We start from the raw sequence: 27,589 nt of genomic DNA on the forward strand, positions 1-27,589 counted from the left end.
CAGAGACTGGCCCACTGCTCGGAACTGCTGCCCACTGCCGACCATTGCCCAGCCCTTGGCAGGTGGCTCCGCTGCAGACGTGCTACTCTCCAGCCAGTGGGTTTGGTGGTGGGCACTCAAGGTCACATTCTCCTGTTTGTGTCTGGAAAATCCAAGGACACTGCAGAGTTTTAAGTGAAGATGTTGGTGACTCACAGGTATCAATCTGGAGAAGTTTGCGATGGCAGCCCCTGTAGGTGGAGGCGGATTTTATTGTGGCTGGTGACAGCTCCTGCGGCAATGAAGGCTCCCTCTTTCATTTGTGATTTGAAATTTCATTTAGTGTGGGTGTGCTTTAAGCTGTTGTTTAGATTTTTGGCTGAATTTAGATTGAACAGGAAAATTAATGCTGCATGTTTAGAAAAGGATGTCAGTTCCTTTTTTTCTCCTTCCAGTGAGTGCTGATGCAGCATCTTCAAGAAATTAAGGAGGATTTCAGTTGTGTGGTTCTTGTCAAACTCAGAGTAGCTCAGCCGGCCTCAGAGCCAGACAGTACCTGGGCAGTAATCACATGATCATAGCAACCCGCATGACTTTGGTAAACCTCGGCATTGTTGGTGTTCAGAAACAATGAGGAAACTATCAGCCAACCCATGATTATATGCTTAAAGCACATTTTGTTTAGAACCATCTCCATCTATTTGGATTTCAGGGTTTGGCAAAATTGCTTACAGATCCCCATAGGTTAGTAAGGACACAAGGAATAGAGTGACGTTGACACAGGGCATTTTCCTCGTCATTGTTTGTCATGACATTCCTCCTGGAATTCCAAATGGACATCCTTCACCTTGCTTTGCAGTTTTGCTCTGTTTTCTAAGATGCTTCCTCCTACCCTTTCAACATGTTTTTCTTCCTCTTCTCTTTCAATATTTTCTTTTCTTCCTCTCTTGGCACTCTCTCTGCTCCCGTCCTAGATGCCCAGAAATCTCCGCCCATTAAGATTTGCTTTCAGGAAAGAACCCAGTATATGCGTGTACACTTATGTCCCTGTGAGCATATCTGAAGGGATAGTTGATTCCATATCTGGACACCAGGCTTAAAATAGAAAGAATTTCAATCCCCTACGATGGTGATGTCCTAGGGCCTAGAGGGACGTAGGGAAACTGCTTCTCTCCAAGTAAAACTGGCCCTGAGTTTGTCATCATAATAATTGCAAACATTTGTGTCAAATTTTATGGTTTTAAAGGAGCTTTGACATCCATTATCTCATTTAGCCCTCATCGGACCATCTGTGCATTTTAACATCCCAGTGTGACTTCAGACCCGGGGGTCTAAGCTCTGCAACAGAGCAAGCAACTCCAGTGGGCAGCAGCCAGCAAGCGAGGAGACAGAGCTGCCAACTGCCCCCTTCTCTTTAAATGGAGCCACAGCTCATGGAACCAAACTGAGATTCCTGGGAGTAGCATTATAGAAGGACTGATGCTCTCCAAAGTGGACCTAGTTAATATTGTTAGAATTCATGGAGAGAGACTCTTCCGGTCTGGCCATCTCTGGATGCAGGAGAAAGAGGGTGCATGGAACCTTCTGATTGGAGTGCAAATGGTTTTAAGCTCTTCAAGGAAAGAATGGTTTATGACATCTCGGAAAAGTGTCACTTCTGCTGATTTACCTATTAATGGATTTTTAATTTTTTCAGCAGACTCTAGTAAAAGAGGCCTTTTTTTTCTGACCTGGAAGCCAAGTCCCAATGGCCCAATGCAGATGCAAATCCTTTGAGCTTTCTCACTATAAACCCCTACGCTTGGGGGGTCCCTTCTAATGGCCTTCTTTGTCCCACATGGTGGCTTCCCCAAAGTTGTATGTGTAGTAGAGATGAAAGTGGGACTGGAATCCTCTCTCCTGTCTTCCTGGGACAGCCTATTTTCATGTTCCCTCTCCGTGAGATGAGGAGTGGCCCAGCAGCAAACATGGAGGGAGGATCTGGTCCTACTGTACCTGCTCCTTATAGCCTCCAAATTAGAGAGGATTTGCCTCTAGACTCCTGGAACACTGGCATTTTCCAGCAGACCCAAATTCCCTCAAATGAGAAAGGACACAGTTGACAGAAGCAAAGAATGTGAGTTCCTGGGTCAGTGTCCTCACTTTGTTTCGTGCACATCGAGTTCCAGCCCCTGGTGCACCACTTTCACTCCCTGCCCTGTGAGAGGATAGGATGAGATGACCAAATAATAGAAGGCCACGGAAACCTGAGCCATAGCACAAACTTGACTTTCTTGTAAAATATGTCTAAATAACTCAGACCAGATGGGGACATGAGGGACCCGAGGCTTAAACACCTGGGCCTTGATTGGCACATGGACTGTGAGAGACTTTATTGAAAAGGTTTTGCTTGTTAGTGTGAAGGTGCCATGAAGGTTATCTGGTGTCTCTCTAGAGTTTCCAGCACCCTGATCTCCTTTCACACCTGATGATTTACTTGATCATTACTTGGGTTTCACGTCTCCTCATTCTTCTCAGATTATGTCGCCGCGAATATGTCTCCAATTAAATGGGTGTATTTTCTGTGATGCCAGGGACTTCCTTCTTAAGGATGTCCTTCTGAAGTGGCCTTCTTAAGCCAGTGAAGAGAAGCAAGAGAAGTGGGATAAAGGGTAGGATTAGTTACTGGAGTTGGGTATACAATGTGAGGAACGTCCTCTGATACTCAGCTCAACAGAAATTGCCATCCATTGTGGCCCACACACGGGACGATTTTAACCATGCTGTCATCAGGGAGGATAACTCCTCTCTCCCAGGAGTCACCACTGCTGGCTTAGGACTCACAAGATTGTCACAGAGTAGATTTTTCAAGAAGGAATTTCACAAGAGTGGTATTAATGAAAGCAAAGTTCATGGACTTGCTCTGTTTCTGCTGCAGAGTTTTCCGTCCTTCCAGTACAACTTTTGTAAATTGTCCCAAAAGTGAAGGGAAGCCTCTCCTTTGGTGTTCCTTGTGTTTGCTGATAGTAGAATGAAATAATAATTTCAGGGTCATGGAATGCTGGTATTATCAGGGACATTGAAGAGCTCTCTGATTCAACCTCCCATGGAAAGCAGGAGTTCTGTCTACAGACTTGGAGAAATACTTAGTGAGTTTTAGGGACAAAGACCTGGTATTTTTTGAGGTAGTCTTTCCATTTATTAGACAGATTACATTCCTAGAAAGTTCCTTTATAAAACAAGCCAAAGAACTGTTTTCTTGTAATGTATACCTAATTATATAGTCCTAATTCTGGCTCCTGCTGATCTTCGATGCAGCAGCACCTGAGGTATTCAGATGTAACCATCCTGTCTCCATTAAAATGTGGTCTTTCTTCAGGCCGGACGTTGCTGGCTCTCTTAGCTGTCTCTCAAAAGACCTTTACCAGAACACTTATCCCCTCTTTGTCATTTTTCTCTAGAAGTCATTCAATTAATCATTTTCCCTCTTTAAATCCAACTGTTAAAACTGGATCAAGTACTGTGGAACTAATCCGACCAGTTTACAGCAGAACGAAATGGTCATGTTCCTTGATCTGGAGACCATTTCTAACAAGCACACACTGGCTTTCTCTGTCATGTGTCACACAGTCGGCCTCTATTTGAGGTTTTTGGTTACCCTCACTCTTAAATTTTGCCTTGTGTTAGGTCTGCTGCCAACTTACGTCTTCCTATTTTGAATTTATATAATTGATCTTTTTGAACCTAAATGTTGCATTTGACTTTAGGCCTTATAAATCTCTTCTGTTTGGTTTTTTGATGGTTTTTTTTCCAACTCCAGAGAACTTTTTGAATTTTGATTCTTTCATTCAGTGTATTATCTACAACTCTCTGCTTCATGCCACCGAAAACTAACGGGATGAGCATGCCTCTGGGCCCCTGTCACAGGGCCTGACCTAGCTGTGGAGTAGGACCAGTCCATCTGCAAGAGATTATAAAACGTGTATATTGTGATTTACCTGATGATTTAGAGTGGTGGTTCTCAAAGCGTCGTCCCCAGATCGGTGGCACCAGTATCACTTCCAACAAGTTAAAAAATGCAAATTCTTCAGCCTCATCCCCAGATTTACTTAATCAGAAACTTGGGCAGGAGGGCAACAATCTCTGTTTTTACAAACCCTAAGGTGACTCTGACACCTGCTCAAGAGTTTGGGACTCACTGAGCTGGAGTAGTAGGAAGACAGGGAAAAAAGAAATCGAAAATGTACAGGCATTTGTCAATCTTACGGTCTATTTACGGAGCCGGTTTATGAACAACCCGGGCAGCCGTTCTAGTAACATGGGCCAATGTTTCTGTCACAAGAGGAAATTCCCTCTGGGCTCTAGCTGGCTAAGTGACAAACTGGAGGGAAGGACTTGGGCTTGGTAGGTGCAGAATGTTCCAGAGAGTCTGAAGTCTGATGGACGGAAGAGTCAAGTAAAGCACAAAACCCCAGACCCAGGCAAGGAAAGAAAGGATGAGTCTGGATGACCCCAAGTGGCTGGGTAATGCTGCATTTCCCGGGAGAGATTTAAAGCAGTTGAACAGCTAGCAAAGCGAGGTCTCATACCTGTCTTTGTTTCTGCAGGCCCATCTGCTAAACATCCCAAGCTGGAATTGGAAAGAGGGGGATGATGCAATCTGCCTCGCAGAGCTGAAGTTGGGCTTCATAGCCCAGAGCTGCCTGGCTCAAGGCCTGTCCACCATGCTTGCCAACCTCTTCTCCATGAGGTCATTCATAAAGGTAATGTCTCGTCTTATTAGAGCACATTAGCCCGGGATTCCATTTGTCGTGGGGTTGAGTAGAGAGCACAGCTTAAACTCAAAACAGATCGACGGGCTTTAACAACTTTGGTTAAGGAGAAATTCCTTGTTACGGATTTGGGCACAAGGCCAGCTTCTTTCAAAATTATGTTTTTATTTTTATTTGGCACATCCATGGCCATTAAATGATAGTTCAAAGCACAATCCTCTCTTTTTTAGATAAACCACATGTTTATCTATCAACAAAGCCTCTGCCGTTAAAACAAAAATATGATTTATATACATTCCATATGGCACCAGAGCGCCTAAAGAAAAGAATTATCATTTTGCTCTTTTATATCAAGTGGCTGGTGGACCTCTCACTGTGTGCATAAATGCGGACCATGTGTTTGTGCTGAAGCCCAAACCCCAACAACATCATTCATTTATTTATTTCTGCACAATCAAGGAGGCCAGCAGGGCTGACATGCCATGGTTATTTGAATGGAGAGTGAAATGAGGAACTGAGTCCTCAGCAGCAGGGCCCTTGACACCATGAGACAGGCAATCTGGATATGTTCATCTCCTTGTCGGCCAGCACCCCAAAGAGCTGACTAGGCAGCCACCCCAGAGTCCCCAAAGTAGCCATGGCCTGCTGGACCAACTCAGGCAAGGAGAGAAGGGACCAGCTGTGTCCTCACAGGCCAGGTCAGGCCAGGAGTGTGTTTCCAGGGTATTGAATAAGAGGGTGCAAGCCCCTACCAAGAGAGCTTCTAGAGTGTGGGATAACAGTAATTCCAGTCCTTAGTCTGGGATTTTTCTTAGCCTGGGCAGTCAAGGTGGCAAACCTCTCTAGTTTGGGTTTTTCTGATTTGGCATTGCTGGCAATTAGCTCTGGATCTGGGCCTACATTCTTCTTCCTGTTATATAACCAACAGAATTAGTAGTGGTCAAGGTGGGAAATTAGTGGGTCACCAGGAGGTTCTGCAAAGGGGGTCAGAAGCTCTGAAAGCAACGGTGTGAAGCATCCAGCCTTTTGCTGCTGTGGCTGCTGTATCCACTGCCAAGTTCTTCAGTGGAGTCGAGGAAATGGCCTTGGTGACAGGCGAGGGATGGGTGGGAAGCCTGAGGATGCAGGTGTGTTAGTGCTCACCAGGGGCACTATGAGATGTGTTACCTAGAGCAGAAGTGTTTTAGGTCCTTATCCTTGTACCCGCCTAATTGACATTATTTAGCTCATAGTTAATATTGCTCTACTCAAAAGAACACATTGTTTTGGAGCCCCTTTAATTGCTTAGCAGTCCTCTAGCAAATGATACCTTGATATGAAAAATCCTTCTCCTGTGCTTATTATGTGCCAAAGACCTCAGCTCAATAGAACGGTGAGCTCAGTTCCAGCTTATAAATAAGGACATTGCATTTCTTTAAACGACTTTTTAAATCCAGGCTGCTCTTGTGCTGTGTGGATGGAACCAAATGCAGGCAAAATGGAGGTGGCCGGGAGGTCTGTGTGGCTGTGTTTAGAGACGAGCCCCCAAAGCCAGATGTAGCCATGTGTCTCCCAGGGCTCTTACATTCAACACAAGGAGCCCAGACCCAGGATGAAGGACTGTCACCCAAAGAACTCTTCTGGCGCTTTCAACCAGGCTCTGGTGGTTTTCTTCCAGTGGGGGATTGCCCACAGGACCACGCACGTGGTCTAACAAGCTGGGCTCTGCTTCCTTGTGTTGATGGGACATGGGCCTCGGCAGGGCCCCACCACAGATGGGGCCACTTGACATGCGTCTGCTTTGATTTTGTGGATCCTGCATGGTAACTAGAGCTGCCTGTCAAGCAAATTAATAAAATGGATGTGACGCTGATTCTTCAGTGTTATTACTGGCAGGGAGGGCTCCTGCCCGGCTTTCTTCGGGACCCTGATGTGCCTCACTTCGCAAGTCAATGACATCCCCTCCAGCTCAGCTAATCCCACTGCCACGTTCCTGCTTAGGAAGAGCCTGTGGGAAAGGCTGGACCCCGCCCTGGTGTAACTGAAAACACATTTCCCTCCCGGGGCTATGTTACAATGTGATTTCTGTCCAGGGCCAACTCCCCATGTTTAGAAGTAACTCTCTGAATATGGCCTTTTGACACTAAGGTGCTCTTTATGTTGGAATTCGCTAAGGTGCATGGCCTGGAAATAAGTCTTTCCTTCTTATATATTTTTTTCCACTTAAAATAGGACCAGGCTTATTCATGTGCTTCCCATTCTGTGTTGTTATCTATAGGGACCTATGCTCCAACCATACCATTATGCAACACCAGAATGATGCTCTCCTTGGCATGTTTTATATATTATCTTCCATTCCACGGACCACAAAGCCCTCACTTGTTTATTTGGGGTGGGGCAGGTGGAGAAGGAAAACTATAAATGGATTACTGTCTACAGAAATTGCTTCCTTCCCCAATGATCCCCTATTGTATGGTGGAGAATTCATCAGCATTTCCATGGGGACAGGCAGTTGTATTAAGATGGTGGGAAAAGGGATGAAGCTTTGGCAGCGCTTGATCCTTTGGAAGCACTTAGCGTTTCTGGAAGCCAAAAGTGAAGTGTGAGCTCACCGTCTCCCTTGCCCTGGGCAGGTGGTGTCTGTTTCTTGGTTCTGCTGAATTCATTGTGCTCTATCCCTGCTCAAAGAGGAAGAAAGAGAGACAAGACTGGAGCAGTGACTATATATCACAGGCAGAAGCAGAGTGCCTGTCCACTGGGCTTTCTATTATGCATGAGACTAAAAAGCCAAGGCTGGAATTGAAGGTGACAAAGCTCAACAAAAGAGAGAGGGACTGCTGGCAAATAGGAATTACAAAAGAGGCCCAGCCTAGACGTACCAAGATGTACGGGGGAGCACTTATTTATCCTCCCATGGATGTCACTCTCAAATATCCTAACTCTAGGGTCCCAAGTCAATGCCCCTGAAAACGTAGCTTTCATTTGGATATATTATCTCTGTTGATCTAAACTTTTGGGGAACCTATTTGTATTTTGGAAGTAATGAGTTCCTTAAGTTTGCTATCTAGTGATAAAGATTTTTTTTTTTTTTTCCTGGCTGTTTGTCCTTAATTTACTCCTTTTAAACTTCAGGGCATGCCCTGTACAGTTTCTGGTATGCTGGAATTTAACAAGTCCATGTTAACTTATAACCAGTATCTTTAGAAAAGAGGCTCAGGTTGGCAACCCCGGGGTCCTCCAGTTCAATAGCTGACGTTAATGACAGGTTAATCATTCTGTGCAATAGGGTCTTGTTATAACCCTTGGGTCCCTTTAAGGAGTGCAGGCAAATGTCCTGGTGCCTGTGAATTATCTACATCTACATTATCAGCCAGGTCTGGAACATCCAGTTCATTTACCGATATCTGATCTCCTGCCACTGGCCTGTCAGGTTCCAGTGAGAATTTCCCAGTTGTCTTTTGTGAAAACCAAGACAATGAACTTATTTAGCCTGTATTGCCTAATTCCAGGGAAAGTGGCCACACTCAACTCTCTACTTGGGTTCCCTACTTGGATGTAATTTAAGATCCACTGATTTTTTTAAATTTTGTTTTTGTGTCTTACTATGTTTTCTTAACTTTCTCTTAAGCATGTAGGGGTTTCAAGTTGGGTCTTGACCTGCCATCTTTGTGAATTGTGCTGTTTTTCTTACTAGGACTACCTGTCCTGGACATGGTAGATTGTGTGTGTGTGTTTAGAGGGCGATCAACTCTTAAAATTGTTTTTCAGTCTACATTGAGACTTTCAATTTAGCACATTTTAGTAGTTCTCGGAATTGCCAACCATTTTAACTCTGCTGATCTATCATTTTACACATAAACACACACACACACACAACTTGTAACATGGTATGCACTTTATAATTATTTCTGTGTTGAATAAATCAGTTCAGAGAATGGAGAATATATGTGACATGTTTTTTGGCTTTTCCCCCTGTTCCACAAGATTTGGAGTTTGCGGGTGGAATGTTACTTGCCGTCGATCACAACACAGCCTCCTCTATTACATTTTCTATTTCTGAATGAGGAAGCACTGGGGAAGTTAGGCACATGTTGTTCAGATTGTGTCCTGCTGACGTGGACACGGCTGGACACATGAACCATTTGTTCATTACGGCTGTCGTTGTATTGAGATCAACTTTCCACCGTGCATAGTCCTAGCTCTGATTATAGCAGAGGGAATCATTTTAATACCTCTAGTTTTGTTTATATTTATGTGTGTTTGTATGTATGCACTTATAAAAACAATCTGGTTTAGGAGCTGGTAATACAAATCAAGAAACTTTAATATTAGCTGAAATATACTGAGTCTAACTATGGGCTAAGCCCTATACTAAGTGCTTTCTATGCATTATCTCATTTAATTCTCACAATGTCCCTACTAAGACTTGTCACTATCATCATCTTCAATTTACAGTGGCAGACACTGCAGTTTAAGAGAAGTTCAACAAAATGCATGAGGACATGTAGCTTGGAATCTACAAACTCAGGTGTTCAAACCCAAGCAGACTAGTTCCAGATTTATCCTTGAATATTAAGAGGAAATATAATAAATGATAAGAGGAAACCTTAGCTAGTGCCATCATCTTAGCATAAGTCTTAGTTTTGTGTAGTTCATTTTATGGAAACCATTGAGTCAATAGAGATTCCCCGGTCACTTACCATATTCTAGGCAGTGTGCTAACCACACTGGCATCCTTATGGCTAGGAGGCACTAATATGCTTCAGGAAACTTCTGTTCTGACTGGAATGTGTGGGCACATGTTTGCAGGGTCCCATCCTGTGGGCATTGTTTACCTTTCTCTCTAGCCACCTCTGCAAGAGCAAGAGGTCACTGCACTGAGATAGGTGATGGGTTAGCTAAGGCTGGGCTGAGTCAGGGTAAGGAATGAACTAGGCTCCCAAGAAGGGATTGATGTTATACACTGCTGTATTCAGGGGGTGAAACTAACTGGAGTCTAACCAAGTAGATCTGAAGGGCTGGCAGTGACTCAGGTAGGTGGCTTCTGGGAGAAAGCAAGTATATTAGGGTTCTCTAGAGAAACAGTACCAATTACATACATACATAACAGAGAGAGAGAGAGAGAGAGAGAGAGATTATAAGGAATTGGCTCATGTGGTTATGGAGGCTGAGAAATCCCAGGCTCTGCAAACTGGAGACCCAGGAGATCTGATGGTGTGGACTCAGTCTGAGTCTGAAGGCCTGAGAACCAGGAGAGTTGATGGTGCAAGTTTCAGTCCGTATCCAAAGGCAGGAGGGCACTGATGTCCCAGCTCAAGACTGTCAGACAGAGATAGCAAATTCTCCCATATTCCTCCTTTTTGTTCTATTCAGGTTTCCAGTGGATTGGATGAGGCCCACCCACATTGGGAAGGCAATCTGCTTTACTCAGTCTACCAGTTCAAATGTAAATCTCATCCAGAAATGCCCTCACAGACACCAAATATGTTAATCAAATAACTGGGCACATCATAACCCAGATGAGCTAATGCATACAGTTAGTTAACCATCACAGCAAGCAGTCATGATTGTCTGGTGGGTGTAAGCTCTGCACATCAGTCTGGGAGAGGCATACCAGAAGCAGAGCTCACCCCTATATGGGAGGGTGGGCATTGACAGGACATCTGAAATGGGAACAGGGCTACACCTGACAAAGCTGGGATCAAGGTGACCCTCTACTTCTAGGAGGGACCGCTAATGATACCAGAGTGGACAGTTTGTCTGGCACAGTAAACCACGTGGTACAAGTTAGATAGTGAGATGCAAGCTGTTGCTTATTCCCTTCCCTGTGGACGATGTCTCCCTAAGCAGAAATGGCATCATGACAGTGGACTTCTGTACATATTCCTTGCCAGTAGAGAGCAGCTCCCAAAACAGTTATGCTCACTTCCTTGGTAACCCCAATTATCCTCATGGTTTTTAGATACATAGATGACTCAAATTTAAATCCAGAACCTCCCTCTGGAATCCAGCATCGTCCATTCAACTCCTGCTCAGCATCTAAATCCACATTCCTACCTTCATCCATAAACCTGTTCTTCTCCCATTTCACTATTGGCAATGCCGTCCTTCCCATGGCTTAAACTAAAAACCTTTGGAGTCACCCTTGACTCCTGTTTGATTCAAATCAGCGGAAATCTTCTTGGTTCAGCTTTCAAAATATGCCCAGAATCTAGGCACGTCTCACCACCTCCACTTTTACTAGTAGATCCAAACCACCGTCATCTCTCTCCTAGAGAATTACATCAGCCTCCCAACTGGTCTGTCTGCTCTTCTCTTAACCTCTTCCTCCAGTCTGTCCTCGAGAAAGCATCCAGAACAATCCTTCTCAAGCATGAATCACATCCTGACACCCCTCTGCGTAAGTCCCTCTGTGGCATCCCAGGTCACCAGAGTAAAGTCCTTCCAGTGGCCCACAGGTCTTGAGCAGTCGGGTTCCTGTGACCTTGCTGGCCAGACCGGACCCTTTGGCTGGCCTAGGGTTTTGTCCTTGCCTTTCCCTCTGGCTGGGATGTTCCTCACCCAAGTAGCCATTTGGATTCCTTCTGTTAAACCCTTCTTGTCTTTGCTCAGTATTACTTAGTCAGTGAGACCTTCCTCTAAAACGTTAGAATTGCCTTCTTAAAATTTATTTTTTGATGGACACGTAATAATTGTTCATATTTGTGGGATACAGAGTTATATTTTAGTTTGTGTATACAATGTGTGAGGATCAAATCAGGGTAATTAGCATATTTAGCATTGCAAAAATATACGATTTCTTTGTGATGAGAGTATTTGAGCTGCTCTCTTCTAGCCGTTTGGAAACATACAATAAATTAATGTTAATTATTGATGTCTCACACCACTGTACACCACTAGAATTTTTTTTCTGTCTAGATTTAATTTTGTATCCATTAACTAACCTGGGATTAAAAACAAACTTTTAATTGAACTACAATATACAAACATAATAGTGTGCATAGAATAAATGTACAATTTGTTACATATTCACAAGTTCAGCACTCCCAGGTAACCAGAACTCAGACTGAGAAACAGTATGTTATAAATTCCCCTACAAACCCCCTGTTTTTATGTCGGGTGATAGAATATGATTGGGTCTATTTCTGGATTCTCTTGACATCTCCACAATACTGAGTTCTCCAATCTATGAATATGGTATATCTCTTATAAACGGACACTTCCTGATTCAATAGCTTCCCTTACAGATGAAGGAAAATCAAGAATAAAGTGCCTAAGCTCATAAAGTTCTCTGGGGTTTCTGAGGGTCTCTACAGACAGGAGATTTTACACTTTGCCGTGTTCTCTAGGAAGGATGTAGACGTGCTCAGCTTTATGGCTGGGAGGGTAGGTGGGCAGGAGATAGTTTTCCTACAAAAAAAAATCAGAAAAATTTAGAAATTTGCATAAGCCTCTGCTCCCCACCTTATACACCCCCATTGTTATCTACTCTCCTGGCTTTGTTTTTCTCCATGGCAGTGTTTTAATTGCTTCTTTTCCCTGAGACATTGCAAGCACTCAAGCCAAGGGCCACTTGCTGAATCCTCAGTGCCTAGAACAGTACCTGTCTCATAATAGGTACTCGATCAATGTCTGTGGAAGAAACAAGTGAATCAATTGGCTCAGCCTCGCCTGGCCAGCCTGTACTACAGATAGCCCGATGGAGCAAGGGCCAGCAGGGCCTTACAATTTGGTATTATTGTGGTGCTGAAAACTGCTCCCTTTGCTACTGTCCATGGTTCCCTTGCCAAATTAAAGAGCTTTGACTCAATGTAGAATCTTGAAATGCAAAGCTTTACAATCCCTGGCGAGGATTGCATGGAGGTTGGTAGATGGTTATAAACCATTTCCACTGCCAGAAAGTCCAGTCAGTGTATTGTTTAAATTTACAAATCAAAATAAACACCCCTGAACTGAAATGCATTTGCTAAACCTCAGTATCCTATTGGGGTCAACATCACTGTACATTCCCTTTTCTCCCTACCTGAATCTCAGTAGATCAGAAGCTTTGACGCAAGGTGCTGCCTCCCTGAGTGCCATTCAGCCTGCCCAGGGTCACTAACGCCCAACCGAAAGTAGAGCCACTTCCGTGAAAACGATTTCAAATAAAGGGAGAAGTAATCCATGAGCTATTAATGGGGATTCTGTTCCCCTATGGTCCTGGTAATTTCTAGAACATTGAATTAAAGAGTTCTCAAACCTTTACAAATTCTCAAGGCAAACATTATTAGCAAAGAGAAGCCCGTACAGCATGTTAGAAGGTTGCCAGAAAATGTCAATGGAACTTCTGAATAAAATAAAATAAGTTGAAACTCCCTCTCCCCATCTTTGCCCCTTCTCCCTCTCTGCCTCTAACATGATTAGAAAGTCATTTTGTGTGTCTTCTACATTTGGTCAATCAGAGACAAACGTACAAGATTGGTGGTGACAGGCAGCACATTTAACTCATTATTCTTTACTTTGCAGCAAAATGATTTGTGTAAACTGTCTGCCTAGCATTAAAGGTAAAACAAACTTAGAAACCCCAAAATGGTATATTTTTGTCTAATATTTTCCTTTTGGTTTTATAGCTGTAATCACATATGGATGCTTTTATTTGGCTCTTGGCACAGATGGAACAAAGGGAAGGCAGCACAGGAGATTACATAACATACAGACAGAGCCCCGTGCCCAGCAAGGACGGAGCCGTAAAAGCCACAACAGTCAGGACTTAATGTGAAAACCCAGGAGAAGCTGCCTCTCACTCTGGCCCCTATCAGCTGGCAGGATATTTTTACCAATGTGAAATAAGAGCCATCTTCCTGAACAAGCCTCTGGTCACACATCAGACTGAGCTCTCTCAAAGATCATTGGCCTTTAATTAATTGCATGCATCCCTAAGTCCACCCGGGGTCCACAGGCTGAGTCCATCTGGCCTCCCTCCCTTCCAACTTTTTATCCCAGGTATTATGAGCGCCATCCACTATCGGTGACTGTGAAGTAAAATGCTATCTAAACCATAAGGAATAAAATCCCAGACTCCCTTATTAAGTCTATTGGTGATCACTGTCCTGAAGTGATACCAAGCATGAATCTATGCCCAGAACAAGAATGAGGAATTTGGAACTTTGGGGCAACTGTTGTACACATTCAGGGCATGCAAAATAAGGAACCACCACTGATTTGATGCAGTGAGTGTTTTATAAAGAACTTTGGAATTATAATAATACCCTAAGTTTGCATAGCACTTTTCAGTTTGCAAGACACACATTTTTACTTAAATTTGTTTTTATTCAACAGGAGATATACAAGCATTTTTTTGAATAGCATATGAAAAACATGCCAAATATGAACAGCTAGTGTCTCTGAACCTTTCTCAACCACAGAGGAGGAAGAAATAGGGCCCATTTCACTAGCTCCTTGGGAAGAGGATCATGGGAGATGACTTACTTCTGGCTGCACAGCTGGCTGGGAAATGGTGGGGTAGAGCCGGACCACCACCAGATCACTGGGTTCTTAGCTCAGTGCTTCCCCCACCTGTACACATTGCTTCACCTAGAGAAATGACTCAAACATGCACATTGCTTGGTTTTCTATTCAAATCAATAGCTTCTAAGGATAAAAACCACTATGCAATATTTATCAAAAGTAGTAGTCTAGGATTTCCCCAACCATGCCAAACTACATGATATAAAAATTAAGATATTTTTCAAAGGAAGGAAGTACATATGTGTGCTTCATTCTCTGCATGGGGACTTAGTCTGAAAAAGACCAGGCAGTGCTGTCTTGCCTAGACCTTAATGCCCTGAAATGTGGGAGGATTTGTTGCTCAAGTCAAGTGCTGCAACTGAGCACTCACTTGCTGAGGCGGGTGTAAGAACGCCTAAAAGCTTAGTCCCAACCCTTGGAAGGCAGGAACGAGTGGATCAGAGTTCAGTATGGTAGACTCTCACTGCAGGGAAGGTATCAGTAAAAAGGGAGTCAGGTCTCGAAGGCTTAAGTAGTGCTAATAAAAGAAAGGACAATTTCTAGAAGAAAAACTATAGCTAAGCCTAATCCTTGCAGGCTCCTTCTGATCATAATAAAAGTGTTCTAGTAACTGAAACAATTTGCGTGCAGGTGGAGGAGCTTTGAATGGATAAGTTCTTAAGTTTATCAGTAGAGAAATCCAGTAGCATTTCTTACTTGGCTGTTCTTATTATAGGAAAATGCTGAAGTTATGTGGTTTCGCTAAGCTTCAGAAATGATTCTAATTTTTCGGGTATCTCTCTCTTTAATTTTATTTTTTAAGTCAACATACAGTAAAATTGATTTGTTTGTGTGTGTATGTGTATAGCTCTATGCATTTTAACTTGTATGTAGAGTCATGCAAACACCACCACAATTAGGATACAGAATAGTTTTGATAATACCCCCCAAATTCCCTCATGCTCTCATTTTGCAGTCACACCCTCCCTGCACCCCTAAGGCCCTGACAACTGTTGATCTATTCTCGGTCACTATAGGTTTGTCTTTTTAAGTCTGTCTTATAAATGGCATCATGCCGTATGTAACCTTTTGAGACTGGCTTTTTTCATTCAACCTAATTCCCTTGAGATCCATCCAGGTCGTCATGTATCTGTGCTGCTGCATTCCTTTCCATTGCAGAATAGCGTGGCGTGTTGTGCAGGTGCCACAGTTTGCTTATCCACTCATCCACTGGACAACGTTTAGGTTGCTTCAAATTTTGGGTGGATTATGAATAAAGTTGACAGAAACAATTGTGTAGAAGTTTGTGTGGACAAAAGTTTTAGTTTTTCCAGGGTAAGTACCTACAAGTAGGATTGCTGGATTATAGAGTAAGTTTATGTTTAAGTTTAAAAGAAACCGTCACAGTGTTTTCCAGAATGGCTGTATCATTTACTTTTCCCGTCAGTTAGGTGAGTTCCTGTCGTTCTGCTTCCTCCTCAGCACTTGGTATTGTCTGTATTTTCTATTTCAATCATTCTAGAAGGTGGGTAGTTGTATCTCAAGGTGGTTTTAATATGTATTTCCCTTGCTGAACAGCTCTTCATGTGCTTACTTGCCATCTGTATATCCTTTTTCGTGAAGTGTTTGGCCTACTTTTAAACTGAATTTTTTGTTGTTTGTTTTGTTTTTACTGAGTTCCTTATATATTCTGGATATCTTATTGAATATGGGATTTGTAAACATTTTCTCCTAGTCTGTAGCTTGTCTTTTTATTTTCTTAACACTGTCTTCCCTGGAGGAAAGCTTTTAATTTGAAATATTTGGGTTTTTTTTTTCCTGAAAATTTTAAATACAGTGTTACCGTATGACCCAGAAATTCCACTCCTAGGTATATAGAGAAAGGAAACGGTATGTGTTAGTTTCATATTGGCTGCTGTAATAAATTACCGCCAACGTAGTTGCTTAAAAGAACACAACTTTTGCCCTTCCTTTTCTGGAGGCCAGGAGTCTGGAACTCAGTTTCACTGGAGTTAAAGTCATGGTGCTGTCAGGGCAGACTCTTCCCGGAGGCTCTAGAGGAGAATCTGTTTCCTTGCTTCTCGAGGTCGTTTTCTGGCTTCTGGAGGTCACCTGCCTTCCTGCGCTCATCACATCACCCCAACCTTTTCTGTCCATTGTCAAATTTCCTACTTCCTCTTCTTAGGCAATCTCCCTCTGCCTCCCTAATAAAGAGCCTGGATGTTATAGTTAGGGCCCATTTGGAAAATCTGGGATAATCTCCTTATCTCAAGATCCTTAGGTTAATGACATCTGCAAAGTTCCTTTTCCGTGTAAGGTAACATTCACAGGTTCCAGGAATTAGGGCATGGATGTCTCTGGGGGCCATTACTTAGCCTACCATAGTCTGTCCTCTGGCCCTCAAAGATCTGCATTCATCCCACATGCAAGATACATTCACCCCACCCCAGCATCCCCCCAAATCTCAATCCTGCAGCATCCATTCAAGTCCAAAACTCATCTAAAGATCATCAACTCAAAAGTCCCAGTTGTCATCATGTAATCAGTTATAGGTGAGACTGGGTAGAATTCATCCTGAAGCAAAATTCCTCTTCATCTTTGGATCTTAAAAACTACAAAACAAGTATTCTGCTTCCCAAATGCAATGGTGGGATGGCCGTAGAACAACAGCTACAAACATTGCCATCCGAAAAGGGAGAAAATTGAAGGAAGAACGGAGCTACCAGCCGCCAGCAACTTCAAAATCCCGTTAGGCAAACTCCATCAGGTTTCAAGGTCTGGGAATAATCCTCTGTGGCTTAAAATTGGCATTAGGTAGTTTGATTCCTCCAAATGTATTCTTTTTCAGAATTTCTTTGGCTATTCTAGTGTCTTTGCTTTTCCATATATATTTTATAATCAGCTTGTCTATATCTACAAAAATTCCTGCTGGTATTTTGGTTGGCATTGTGTTAAACCTATAGACCAATTTGGGGGAGCACTGACATCTTCACTGTGTTGAATCTTTCAGTCCATGAATACGGGCTCCCCATGTGTTTAGGTCACCTTTTACTTCTACCAGTGTTTTGTAGTTTTCAGTATAAACATTCTGTATATGTTTTGATAGATTTTTATGGGTTACATTTTTTTTTTAAAATATTGTAAATGGCATCTTAAAAAAAATTCGGTTTCTAATTGTTCGTTGGTGGTATGTAGAAATACACATTATTTTTTCTTTGTTGACATTGTATTCTGCAACCATATTGCACTGGCTGGCGCCTCTTGCAGAATGTTGAACAGAAGGAGTGAGAGTGGACATCTGTGCTTTGCCTCCAGTCTTAGGCGGAAAACATCCAGTCTTTCACCATTAGGCATGATATGGTCTGTAGTTGTTTTGCAGATGCCCTTCTTTTGAAGTTGAGGAAGTTCCGCTCTATTCCTAGTCTGGGGCGAGTTTTATTTATTTCTTTTTTTATAATAAACGTATATTGAATTTTGCCAAATGCTTTTTCTGCATCAGTTGATATGATCATGTCATTTTTCTTCTTTAGATTGTTAATATGGTGGATTAAATTGATTGATTTTAGAATATTGAATGAGCGAAGATGCGTTTCTGGGGTAAATACTAGTTGATCACAGCATGATTATTCTTTTTTTTTCTTTGGTGGATTTGATTTGCTAATGTTTTATGAAGTTTTTTTGTTTGTATGTTTATATTTGTGAGGAGATATTGGCCTGTAGATTTCTTATAGTTTCTTAGTCTGGTTTTAGTGTCAGGGAAATGTTGGCGTCATAAAATGAGTTGGGAAATCTTTTCTTTCCTTCTGTTTTCTGGAAAAGATTGTATAGAATTGATGTTATTATTATTTTTTTTTTCTTTAACTGTTTAGAAGAATTAGACAGTGAAATCCTCTGAGCCTGAATTTCTTTCTCTAAAGCTTTTAAATACAAATTCAATTCTTTAATACTTACAGGACAGTTTTGGTTATCTATTTTATCTTGGGTAAATTGTGGCAGTTTGAAGTCTTTGAGGAATTAGTCTAATTTATCTGAGTTATTTGCTTTATGTTTGTAAAGTTGTCCATTATTGCCTTTTTAATGTGGGCAGGGTCTGTAGTGACAACCTCTCTTTGATTCCTGATTTAATAATGTGTGTCTTCTCTCTCTCTCTCTCTCTCTCTCTTTTATTTGTCACCCTTACTAGACATAAATTTTGCTGATTTTTTTCAAAGAATCAGCTTTGGGTTTATTATTTTCTTTACTTTTCTGTTTTCTTTCTGCTTGCTTTGGGTGTAGTTTTTTCCTCTGTTGTAGCTTCTTCCTAAGATGCAGTTTACTCATCTCTTTTAATGTAAGAATTTAATACTATATGTTTCCTTCTAAGCACTGCTTTATCTGCTTTCCAGGAGTATTGGCAATGTTGTATTTCCATTTTTGTTCAGTGACAAATATTTTCTAATTTCACTGGATACTTCTTTGATCCATGGATTATTTAGAAGTATGCTGCTTAATTTCTAAGGATTTGGAGGTATTCCTCTTATTGATTTGAAATCTGATTCCATTATGGTTAAGAACCTTCTTTGTGGCAAGGCCTCAATCCCACCCCTCCTCCTTCCTCCTTCTTTCACCCCATTTCCTTCCCCTTTCCCCCTCCCTTTCCCTCCCAACTGCTCTTCAACAACATTGTAGAATGTAAAAAAATAATATTAATAAAATTTAAAAAAAGAAAAAAGAACCTCCTTTGCATGATTTCAATTCTTATAAATTTGTTAAAGTGCATATTATGGCCCAGAATGTGGTCTCTCTTGAGGACTGTTCCATGTGAGCTTAAAAAGAGTGTGTATTCTGCTGTCGATGCATAGAATGTTCTGTAACTGTCAATCAGAGCCAGTTGGTTAATGGTGCTGTTCAGTCCTTTTACACACCTCCTCATTTTCCATCTGCTAGTTCTACCTCCTAGTATTAGAGGAGTGTGATGTCTCCAGTTATCTTTGTAGATTTGTCTATTTTAGTTCTGTAGGATTTTGCTTTGTGTATTTGGAAACTTTGTTGTTAGGCACATGTACATTGGATTGTTGTATTTTCTTTGTGAATCAACCTTTTTAACATTATATATTGTCTTTATATCCTTGGTAATTGTCTTTGTTCTGAATTCTCCTTTATCTGATATTAATATAGCCACTCAAGCATTCTTTTTTGATTAGTGTCTTCATGGAAAAAGTATATCTTTTCCTATATTTTCTTACTTGAACCGTACTATATCTTTAAATTTTAAGTGATTTTCTTGTATATAGCTTATAGTTGGCTCATTTTTTAAAAAATTCATTCTGTGAATCTCTGTTAATTGGTTGCATTAGACCATTTTTCTGTAATGTTATTATTAATATGTTTGAATTCAGGCCTACTATTTTGTTATTTGCTTTCTGTTTGTTTCCTTCCTCTGTTTTAGTTATCCTCTTCTTTCCTTTCTTTTGGGTTATTTGGAACATTTTTCGAATTCCATTTTATCTATAATGTTTTTTGCTATATTTCTTTATAGAGTTTTTTTAACTAGTTGGTTTTAGGATTGTAATGTAAATACTTAGCTTTTCAAGTCCACTTAGATTCAATGATTTACCTCTTCAAGTGAAATACAGAATACTTACCAACCTATAAGTTCCTTTACCCTCCTCTTTTTATGTTGTAGTTGTGTAACGTATTACATCTGTATACCTGGCAAATCCCGTTGGATGATGTCACAGTTTTTGCTTTTATTTCTCAAACATGTTATAAAGAACTCAAAAGAAGTATATAGTCTTTTACATTTATCCTGACATTCATCATTCCTGTTGCTTTCTCTTTGTCCCTGATGTTTCTGCTTTCCTTTTAGTATTGTTACTATTGTGTCTATACAGCTTTCTTTAGTAATTCCTTTAGAGCAGTCTGATGGCAGCAAATATTGTTTTCTTTCATCTGAGAATGGCTTAATTCCTGAAGGACATTTTTGATGGATATAGAATTCTGGGTTGACAATTGTTTTCTTTTAGTAATTTCAAAATATTCCACTTCCTTCTTTCCACCATTGTTTCTGTTGAGAAATTTATAGTCATTTGAATTGTTTTTCATACATAAGTAATGAGTCATTTTTTCTCTGGTTGTTTTTGAGATTTTCTCTTTCTCTTTAGTTTTTTTGTGGTCTGATTACAATGCACCTTGATATTATTCCTTTGGGTTTCTCCTTTTGAGGATCACTGATATTCTTCGATCTCTAGCTTTGTCTTTTGGTGAAATTTGGGAAGTTTTCATTCATTATGTCTGAATATTTTTTTCTGCACCATACTCTTTCTGCTGTCCTTCTGGGATTCTTATGACCCAAAAGCTGGATCTTTTTCTAATGTACCACAGGACCCCAAGGCTCTTATCAAATTTATAAAATATATTTTTCTCTGTTGTTCAGATTTCACAATTTATATTGATATACCTTCAAGTTCATTGGTTCTTTCCTCTATCATCTCATTTTGCCATTGATCCAATCCAGTAGTGTTTTAGTTATTGTATTTTTCAATTCTAGAATTAACATTTGATTCTTCATTTTATTTTGTTTCTTTAATAATGCTTTACATCTCCTAATTCTTTACAAGAGTGTTCTCTCTTAGTGATGGGAAAGTTTTAATAATAGTTGCTTTTAGGTCCTTGTCAGATAATTCCAACATCTATGTCACCTAAACATTGGAATCTGCTGATTGTTTTTTCCTGTGCAAGTTGAGGTTTTCCTGGCTATTCTTACGGCAAGTAATTTTTTGTTGTATCCTGGAAATTTTGATTATTTTATTATGATACTCTGAGTCTTGTTTAAATCTTACAGGAATGTTGCTAATTTTATTTTAGCATGTAATTGACCTATTTGATTTTAGGTTGCAAGTTCTTACCAGGCTTCTATGGGTGGTGATTCCAATGTTAGTTGAGTTTCCAAAGCATTGGCAGTGCTATTTGGATCTGTCCCACATCACCCTCAGACTGGGTGATGGTCTATATTGTAGTTTAGTTCTCAAAGTCTATATATGCTGTGTAGGGTCAATTCCATCCATGCACAACTTAGGGTGAGCCCAGGAGTTCATAAACAAATATAACAGGCTACTTTTCCAAGTCCTCTTTCTGTGTGTTCTCTCTAATACTTTCAAGTTCCCTGGGGCCTTTTGTTTTGATCCTCTGACCAGAATGTTGCTGGGGCTTAGTTATCCTGCTTTGCTGTACACTTTCTGCAATGATGTTTACATTGGGGGCCAACCGGTAGAAGGGCAGAGACAAAAAAAAGCAGCAGGGCTTTGTCTCCACTCTGGGAATTGCAGTCTCTTACCTCCTTTAATTTCCTTCTGAATTGCACTGCCACTACTGCTGCCACCATTCATGGGATCAACTGGAGGTGGGGCACAAGAAAAGAGTTAAAAAGAAAGGAAAACAGTGATTTCCCCCATTCTCTCTGAGTGTTAGGAATTTCCTTTTATGTTCCCTGAGCCAAATAAGAGCTTCTCCTAGAGCTTTCTATGTCCACGTTCTGGTGATTACTTCCAGGTTTTGAGCTGCCTTGAGGTCAGTCCAGAGGATACCAGAGGAAAACAATGGTAAACTCACTGCCTATATGGTGGTACTTACACTTCTTTGTCCTTAATCTGCTTGCTACTATTTACTTCTCAGAGTCTTTGAATAGCTCTTTCATGGATTCTGTTCAGATATTGCGGCTGCATTCAGTGGGAGAGACACCGTGGACTCTGTTTACTCCATCTTACCCAGAACCAGAAACCCAGATATCTCTTTTAGAAGCCATACCCTTGTTCTTTACATACATTTGTTCTTTACAGCCAGACCAGGGAGAATATTGCCTCTAAGGAAGTGTCATCAGCACCATGTCCTTTTGACATATTTAATAATTATTCTCTTTGGGGCAAGTTTGAGGTAATGCACCTTTTTCATCGGAGGCTATGAATAACATAATTCAGCAAGCTGCAATACAGTGGCTACCAGCACATCTCCTGGTAGAACAATGTGAGGAGGCTGTTCCAACTTCAAACTCATTTGGCTGATTTAGAGAAACTTTGGGACACTAGTAAAATGGTGTTGAGATCAACCATCTGCCATCTTGAAAAATGACATGCTATAAAACCCTTCAACTGGGTATAATTTTTGTAGTTTTTATCATTAACTGCCGCACATATTTCATGGTAACTAGAGTGATGCAGTCCTGAAGATAAGGGTTTCAAGTTCAGAGAAATACAGGTGTCCTGTCTTGATGGCTGTATTCTGTGTACACTAGAGGATGGGAAGTAGATGGAATTCATTGACAGATTTGAGTGAGATACATTGCTTCCTTCCTTTTTCTCACACTCTATGAGTAGCTGGGTATCTTTGCTTACTGAGAAGTAACACATAGCTCTGTGCCTGCTGATTTTGGTGTGCAAAAGCTCTGTGTTGTCAGTCTGTCTACAGAAATTTGTGTTTATTCCTAGCCCCCATATTTATGACTTTGCTTTTTAGGACAATGGATTCCATAAGTTTCTCTTTTTTTCTAGACTGTGACAAAATAAGTATCATTTCCTAAGGAGCTTTTGTTGTTTTCTCATTTTAGTTAAAGTTTGGCAATGAGAAGGCCAGTTCTTCAGTGGTCAGATATTTTTTCTTTTCCTTGAATAGACTCGTTAGAAAAGAACCAATGGAAATGGAATATTTGGTGCCCCTTTTAGAATTGGGATTAGTTATCATAGTCTAATTGGGATTAGACTTGATCATCTAGAGATCTCAGATGGTGTTTCATATTCATAAATACCCATGGACCACTGTGTTATCCAAATTCACTACCACAGCCCTCACGCTCCCTGTCTACCCTCACTTGTGAAGTGGGAGGGGAGTTGTGTGGTCATGCAGTGGGTGGGCGGAGGGTTTTAAGACTCTGATTTACACTATAATTTTCTATAAGACTTTGGGCAAGTTACTTAACCTCCCACAGGAAGTGCCCCAGGCTTTCTGGAGCTGGGGCAGTGGGGGGCCAAGGGCCTTGGCCACACCCCCATGACATCTGTACCCAGCCCAGCAATGACCAAGCCACCACTGGAAGCCCCCTAGCCTCCCCTGTGGGAATGAGGGGGGTGCCACAGGCCTCAATCCTTCCCTCCTCCTTCCTCCTTCTTCCGTTCCATTTCCTTCCCGTTTCCCCTCTCCCCCTCTCTCCCAACTGCTCCACAACTGCATAGAACGTAAAAAAAAGAAAAAAAAATTAATTAACAAAATAAAATAAAATAAAAAAGTTACTCAGTCTCTCTGAGCTTCATGTTCACCTGCCATAAAAAAATGGAAGAGCTGAGGGATTGTTGGAAAGACTGGCTGTGTGTGAAAGCTCCTAACCCTTGGTCTATAAGTTCTCCCCTTCTCCATTCTTAGGAGTGGATGGTAGGTATAGTTTAGGTTCCTATTTGTGATGAGACTTGAGACTGGGTTAGGACTGAGTTACTGATGGGAGGAGATAGAGAAATGAGACTGATATAAAACCACCCTCTAGGGTGGCATAAAGGCATTCCTGCCTATTCTTACAATTATAATTCTCTGTTGCCAAGATTTTTGTGAATGACTGATGTTGGGGGAAGTCCCTGAAACTCTTTGCGGTAAGATAACAGCAGAATTTTCTGACCAGCAGCAGTATTGTTCATCAGCCTAAGTGACACTGGTTCCCCCGCTCCTCCCAGCCTTTCTGTCTACCCCCTACCCCAAGGCTAGATGATTTTATCTGCACAGATAGGTGAGAACTAAGTGGACCTGCCTGGTTTTCCCAGGCCTCCACAGTGAGGGGAGATTTGCCAATTCTTCTTTCCCATGTGTTAACATAAGCCTGTCCAGCAACAGCAGCTTTGCCCAGGGAGAGCCCTGCATGGTGGTACTAGAACAGCTGCGTGCTGGAATGACTTACCACGCAGAACTCAGAGAGAGAAGCAGCCCCTTGGGTCCTGTCTGAGGATCGAAATATGCTATGACTTGAATTTGTTCATGAGACGAGTGAGCATGGGGGCAGAGGGACCCCTCCCTGCCCAACCAGAATCATTACAAGTCCTTTCTGTCTTCTCATCTTATACCACCTGCAGAGTGAGGGCCAGCCTGGCAGATTTCCAGGGACACTGAACTGTGAGTGCTAAAACCTTCCTAGAAACACAGGAACGAGAAGGAAAATGTGCTTCCCAGAACTCCTCTCAGGAGGCATAAAGTTTGTGGCTAGAAGGGATACTTCGGTAAGCTAGTTGGGGTGGGAGGGATGAGTCCCCTTCTCCCAAGAGGCATGTTTAAATAACAACAGATATTTTTAACTTGCTTTCAAAAAGCACGGGTCCACTTTGACTGCAAAACTTTTCTTTTGCTGAAGGGAGTATACAAAATTAGGGGCAGAATGGAATGAGTGGGAGCAGCAGAGGCTGAGGACTCTGACAAGGGGCATTTCTCTCTCATCATGCCACCTAGTGCTCAGCCTCTCCTCCAAATACAAGTTGAACAAGTACCAGTTTATTAGCATACCTATCCTGTGCACAGAGGGTATGCCAGGTTTTAATTCAAAATATATTTGGGAAGAGAGGCTGGAAGTAAGGAGCAAAGCCCTGGGTAGGAAGGAGGATGATAGAGAAGAATGGAGTGCCAGGCATGCCAGTGGAGGGATGTGGGCAAGCATCAAGTCCGGGAATCAGCAGGAGCCAGTTCATCCTGGCCATCAGGGTCTTGCTGGCTCAGGGCTTCTTTTGGAAGGCAAGGCTGGGTCAACCTGTATCAGCTTAATGATGCTGCCCACCCATGACTCATCTCCTATTTCAGGAGGCTGTCATGTCCTCTGTGTGCCTAACTCCTCTCTTATCAGCATGTCTATTCAGGATTAACGCGCTGTCCATTAAGAAAGCTCTTAGGGGTGGGGGTAGGAAGGACCTCCAGAGAATAGTGCTGTCTTTTGGGGACAAACTCAAGCTACTTAGTGTTTCTCCTCAATCCAGAGTATCATTTGATGATCAGTGATATTCCAACCTTTTCTAGCAGCAGCTAAGAAATAGGAAGCCACGAATCACAGGCTCGACATCTAATTGGCTTAAATGTCATTATCATCATCATTATCACTGTCTCTCATTACTTAAAAGGGTGGCTGACATTTATAGAACATCTACAAGGTACACACTCAGTAAAAACCATCTTTTAGTGGGATTAAACCACATAAATACCCAACATCTAGGAAGCACTCCACAAATGTGAGCTGTTTGCCTGGCACTGTGCTAAGCACGGTACACTTGTCACCTCATTTCACCTGCCTTCCTAGGAGGTAGGTAATGTTGCTTTCATTTTGCAGGTGAGGGGATTAAGTCTTGTAGAGGTTCTGCACCTTGGCTTGGGGGTACATGATGAAGCTGAGATTTGAACCCAGAGCCTGCATGTACTTAGGTCCTTCCCTACCCTGCTGCTGTACTCAGTGAACACTCAGGATCACGGTTCCCCCTTTAAGAGAAAACTGCTAAGCCCAGCTAAATGCCTCAGCAATTTATGGGCTGCTCACTTTCAATTTCTGAACCAAATGTCTTTTTGATGAGGCCTAAAATCCACTCTAGGAAGCCTCAGAGGGGAATTTCTGAAGTCACTTCTAACTTCCTGTGAAAATATTCTCTAACTGGCACGAGATTGTCCAGATAACCGTGAATACACAATAAAGCAAGTGCCTCTGCCTTTGATACCTGGCTCACAAATAACCCATTTGGCTTCCCAATCACCCTGATACCTAAAACTAGCAGAATTTATGCTCACTGCTGGAATGGCTCTGTTCAGCCAGAAAACAAAAGTTTATGGCTGAACCCTTTGCTCTGAAATGAAATCTAGTCTCTTTGGCTCGACTTTATTAGGCCATATTGTACAGCGATAGGAGACATAAGTATCCAGAATCTGCTGTCACTAAAACGGGACTGGATTGGCGAGTGATTTCATACTCACACTCAATGCTATGTCCTAAAATGAGAAAGTTGAATAGAAATTAGGGATGCAAATCAGGGCCATTTTTGAAACTTTATCTGTAATTGAATTAAATATAGTCATGTCATTGCTTCTATAGCTACACAGCCCAAATTCAAATGGAGATGAAGCTATTATTGGGGTCACTGGATCGGCGGAGAGAGACTAAGTAGGTAAATCTGGACCCCTGAATATTGTTTAGACTAATTACCACAAAAGCCAAACACTTGGATACCCATCTTGTGCTTAATTATCTGCAAGCTTTCTCTGTAACTGGCTCTGATGTTTAGCAATACTTCATGGAAAGCATTCTTTTATGTGTCTAATTCAAATCCTTTTGGCTGCAATAGGTTGTCCTTAATCTCTGATCCTCAAAAGCATAATGGAGAATATGTGTTCCCTGTTCTTCACTGCCTATGGGAATAGCTCCTCGCAACTCAGAGTGTGGTCTGTGAATGGGCAGCATCAGCGTTGTCAGGGAGCTTGTTAGAAATGCAGAACCGTAGACCCCGCCCCAGGCCTGTGGCATCAGAAACTGCATTTCACTGAGACTCCTGGGTCATATACATGCACATCAAAATTTGGGAAGTGCTGGACTCAGACTCTCAGAGGACTTTTGCTAACTGAGCCCCCAGACATGCCCACCGGTGAGAAATTGTTGTTTGTTAACAGCAGTGGATGCGGTGGGATTCTCACCAAACTGTCTAAAAGACTGAAGATTCTTCAAAGGCATAACAACTCTATACTTCTTTGTGTCATCAAAAGCAAGCTCATAATTCCTATGCTGACTCAAATGTTCATTTCTTTCTCACTCCTTTCTTCTTATCTCAGTTAAAAAAAAATCGACAGTTATTTTTGGCTTCAGTTTTAGAATTTGGGAGAAATGAAATTGCTAAATATAGCCTTTGCTGGGCTCACTCTGTTTCCTGTTGAATCACTGTTTGACTTTACATTGGAATCCACAGTATGGAGACGTGGAGAAGACACAGAGGGGTAACATGGGGAAACAGCATTGTGTGGGTAAGGGAGCAAAGGGGGGACTTCCAAAGGGATGGCGCGGTGCTCTTAGCTCCTGGGAAGACGGACTCCAGCTACACCGGTGGGGATACCCCAGTTCTTGACAGTTCCTTGTTTCAAATGCAGGTTTTTGAGTTCTTGTATTTAGAATTTAGAAAACCATAAGCCACTTGCTAAGTAGCTCAAGAAGTTCTGTGATGACAAAATTTCCCAGAAAATATTGCTCATAAGTTTTCTGAGAAATTTTAAAATAACCTAATTATAGGTATCGCGTGTTAGATCCTAAGAGTGCAGAATTTTTCAACATTCAGAGGCAGAAATCATTTCGGTCCATGTGCCAACATGAAATACTATGAAGTTATCCATGCTTACTGATGATTAGATGCCTGGAAAAATTGTGCTTGTTT

General features: G+C 41.7%; 1 protein-coding gene across 8 annotated transcripts in view; it reads left to right on the forward strand.

The window, feature by feature from the left end:
* The window catches only part of KCNMA1 (potassium calcium-activated channel subfamily M alpha 1), a 701,659-nt gene that overhangs the window by 510,230 nt on the left and 163,840 nt on the right, over positions 1-27,589 (forward strand). For all 8 annotated transcript variants that reach the window (XM_063102675.1, XM_063102667.1, XM_063102668.1 and 5 more), the window contains one exon: positions 4,566-4,721. In XM_063102675.1, the coding sequence (XP_062958745.1) occupies positions 4,566-4,721 (156 nt within the window). The remainder of the gene's footprint in view (positions 1-4,565; positions 4,722-27,589) is intronic.

Source organism: Cynocephalus volans, chromosome 7 (assembly GCF_027409185.1).
Source record: "Cynocephalus volans isolate mCynVol1 chromosome 7, mCynVol1.pri, whole genome shotgun sequence".
Taxonomy (NCBI): domain Eukaryota; kingdom Metazoa; phylum Chordata; class Mammalia; order Dermoptera; family Cynocephalidae; genus Cynocephalus; species Cynocephalus volans.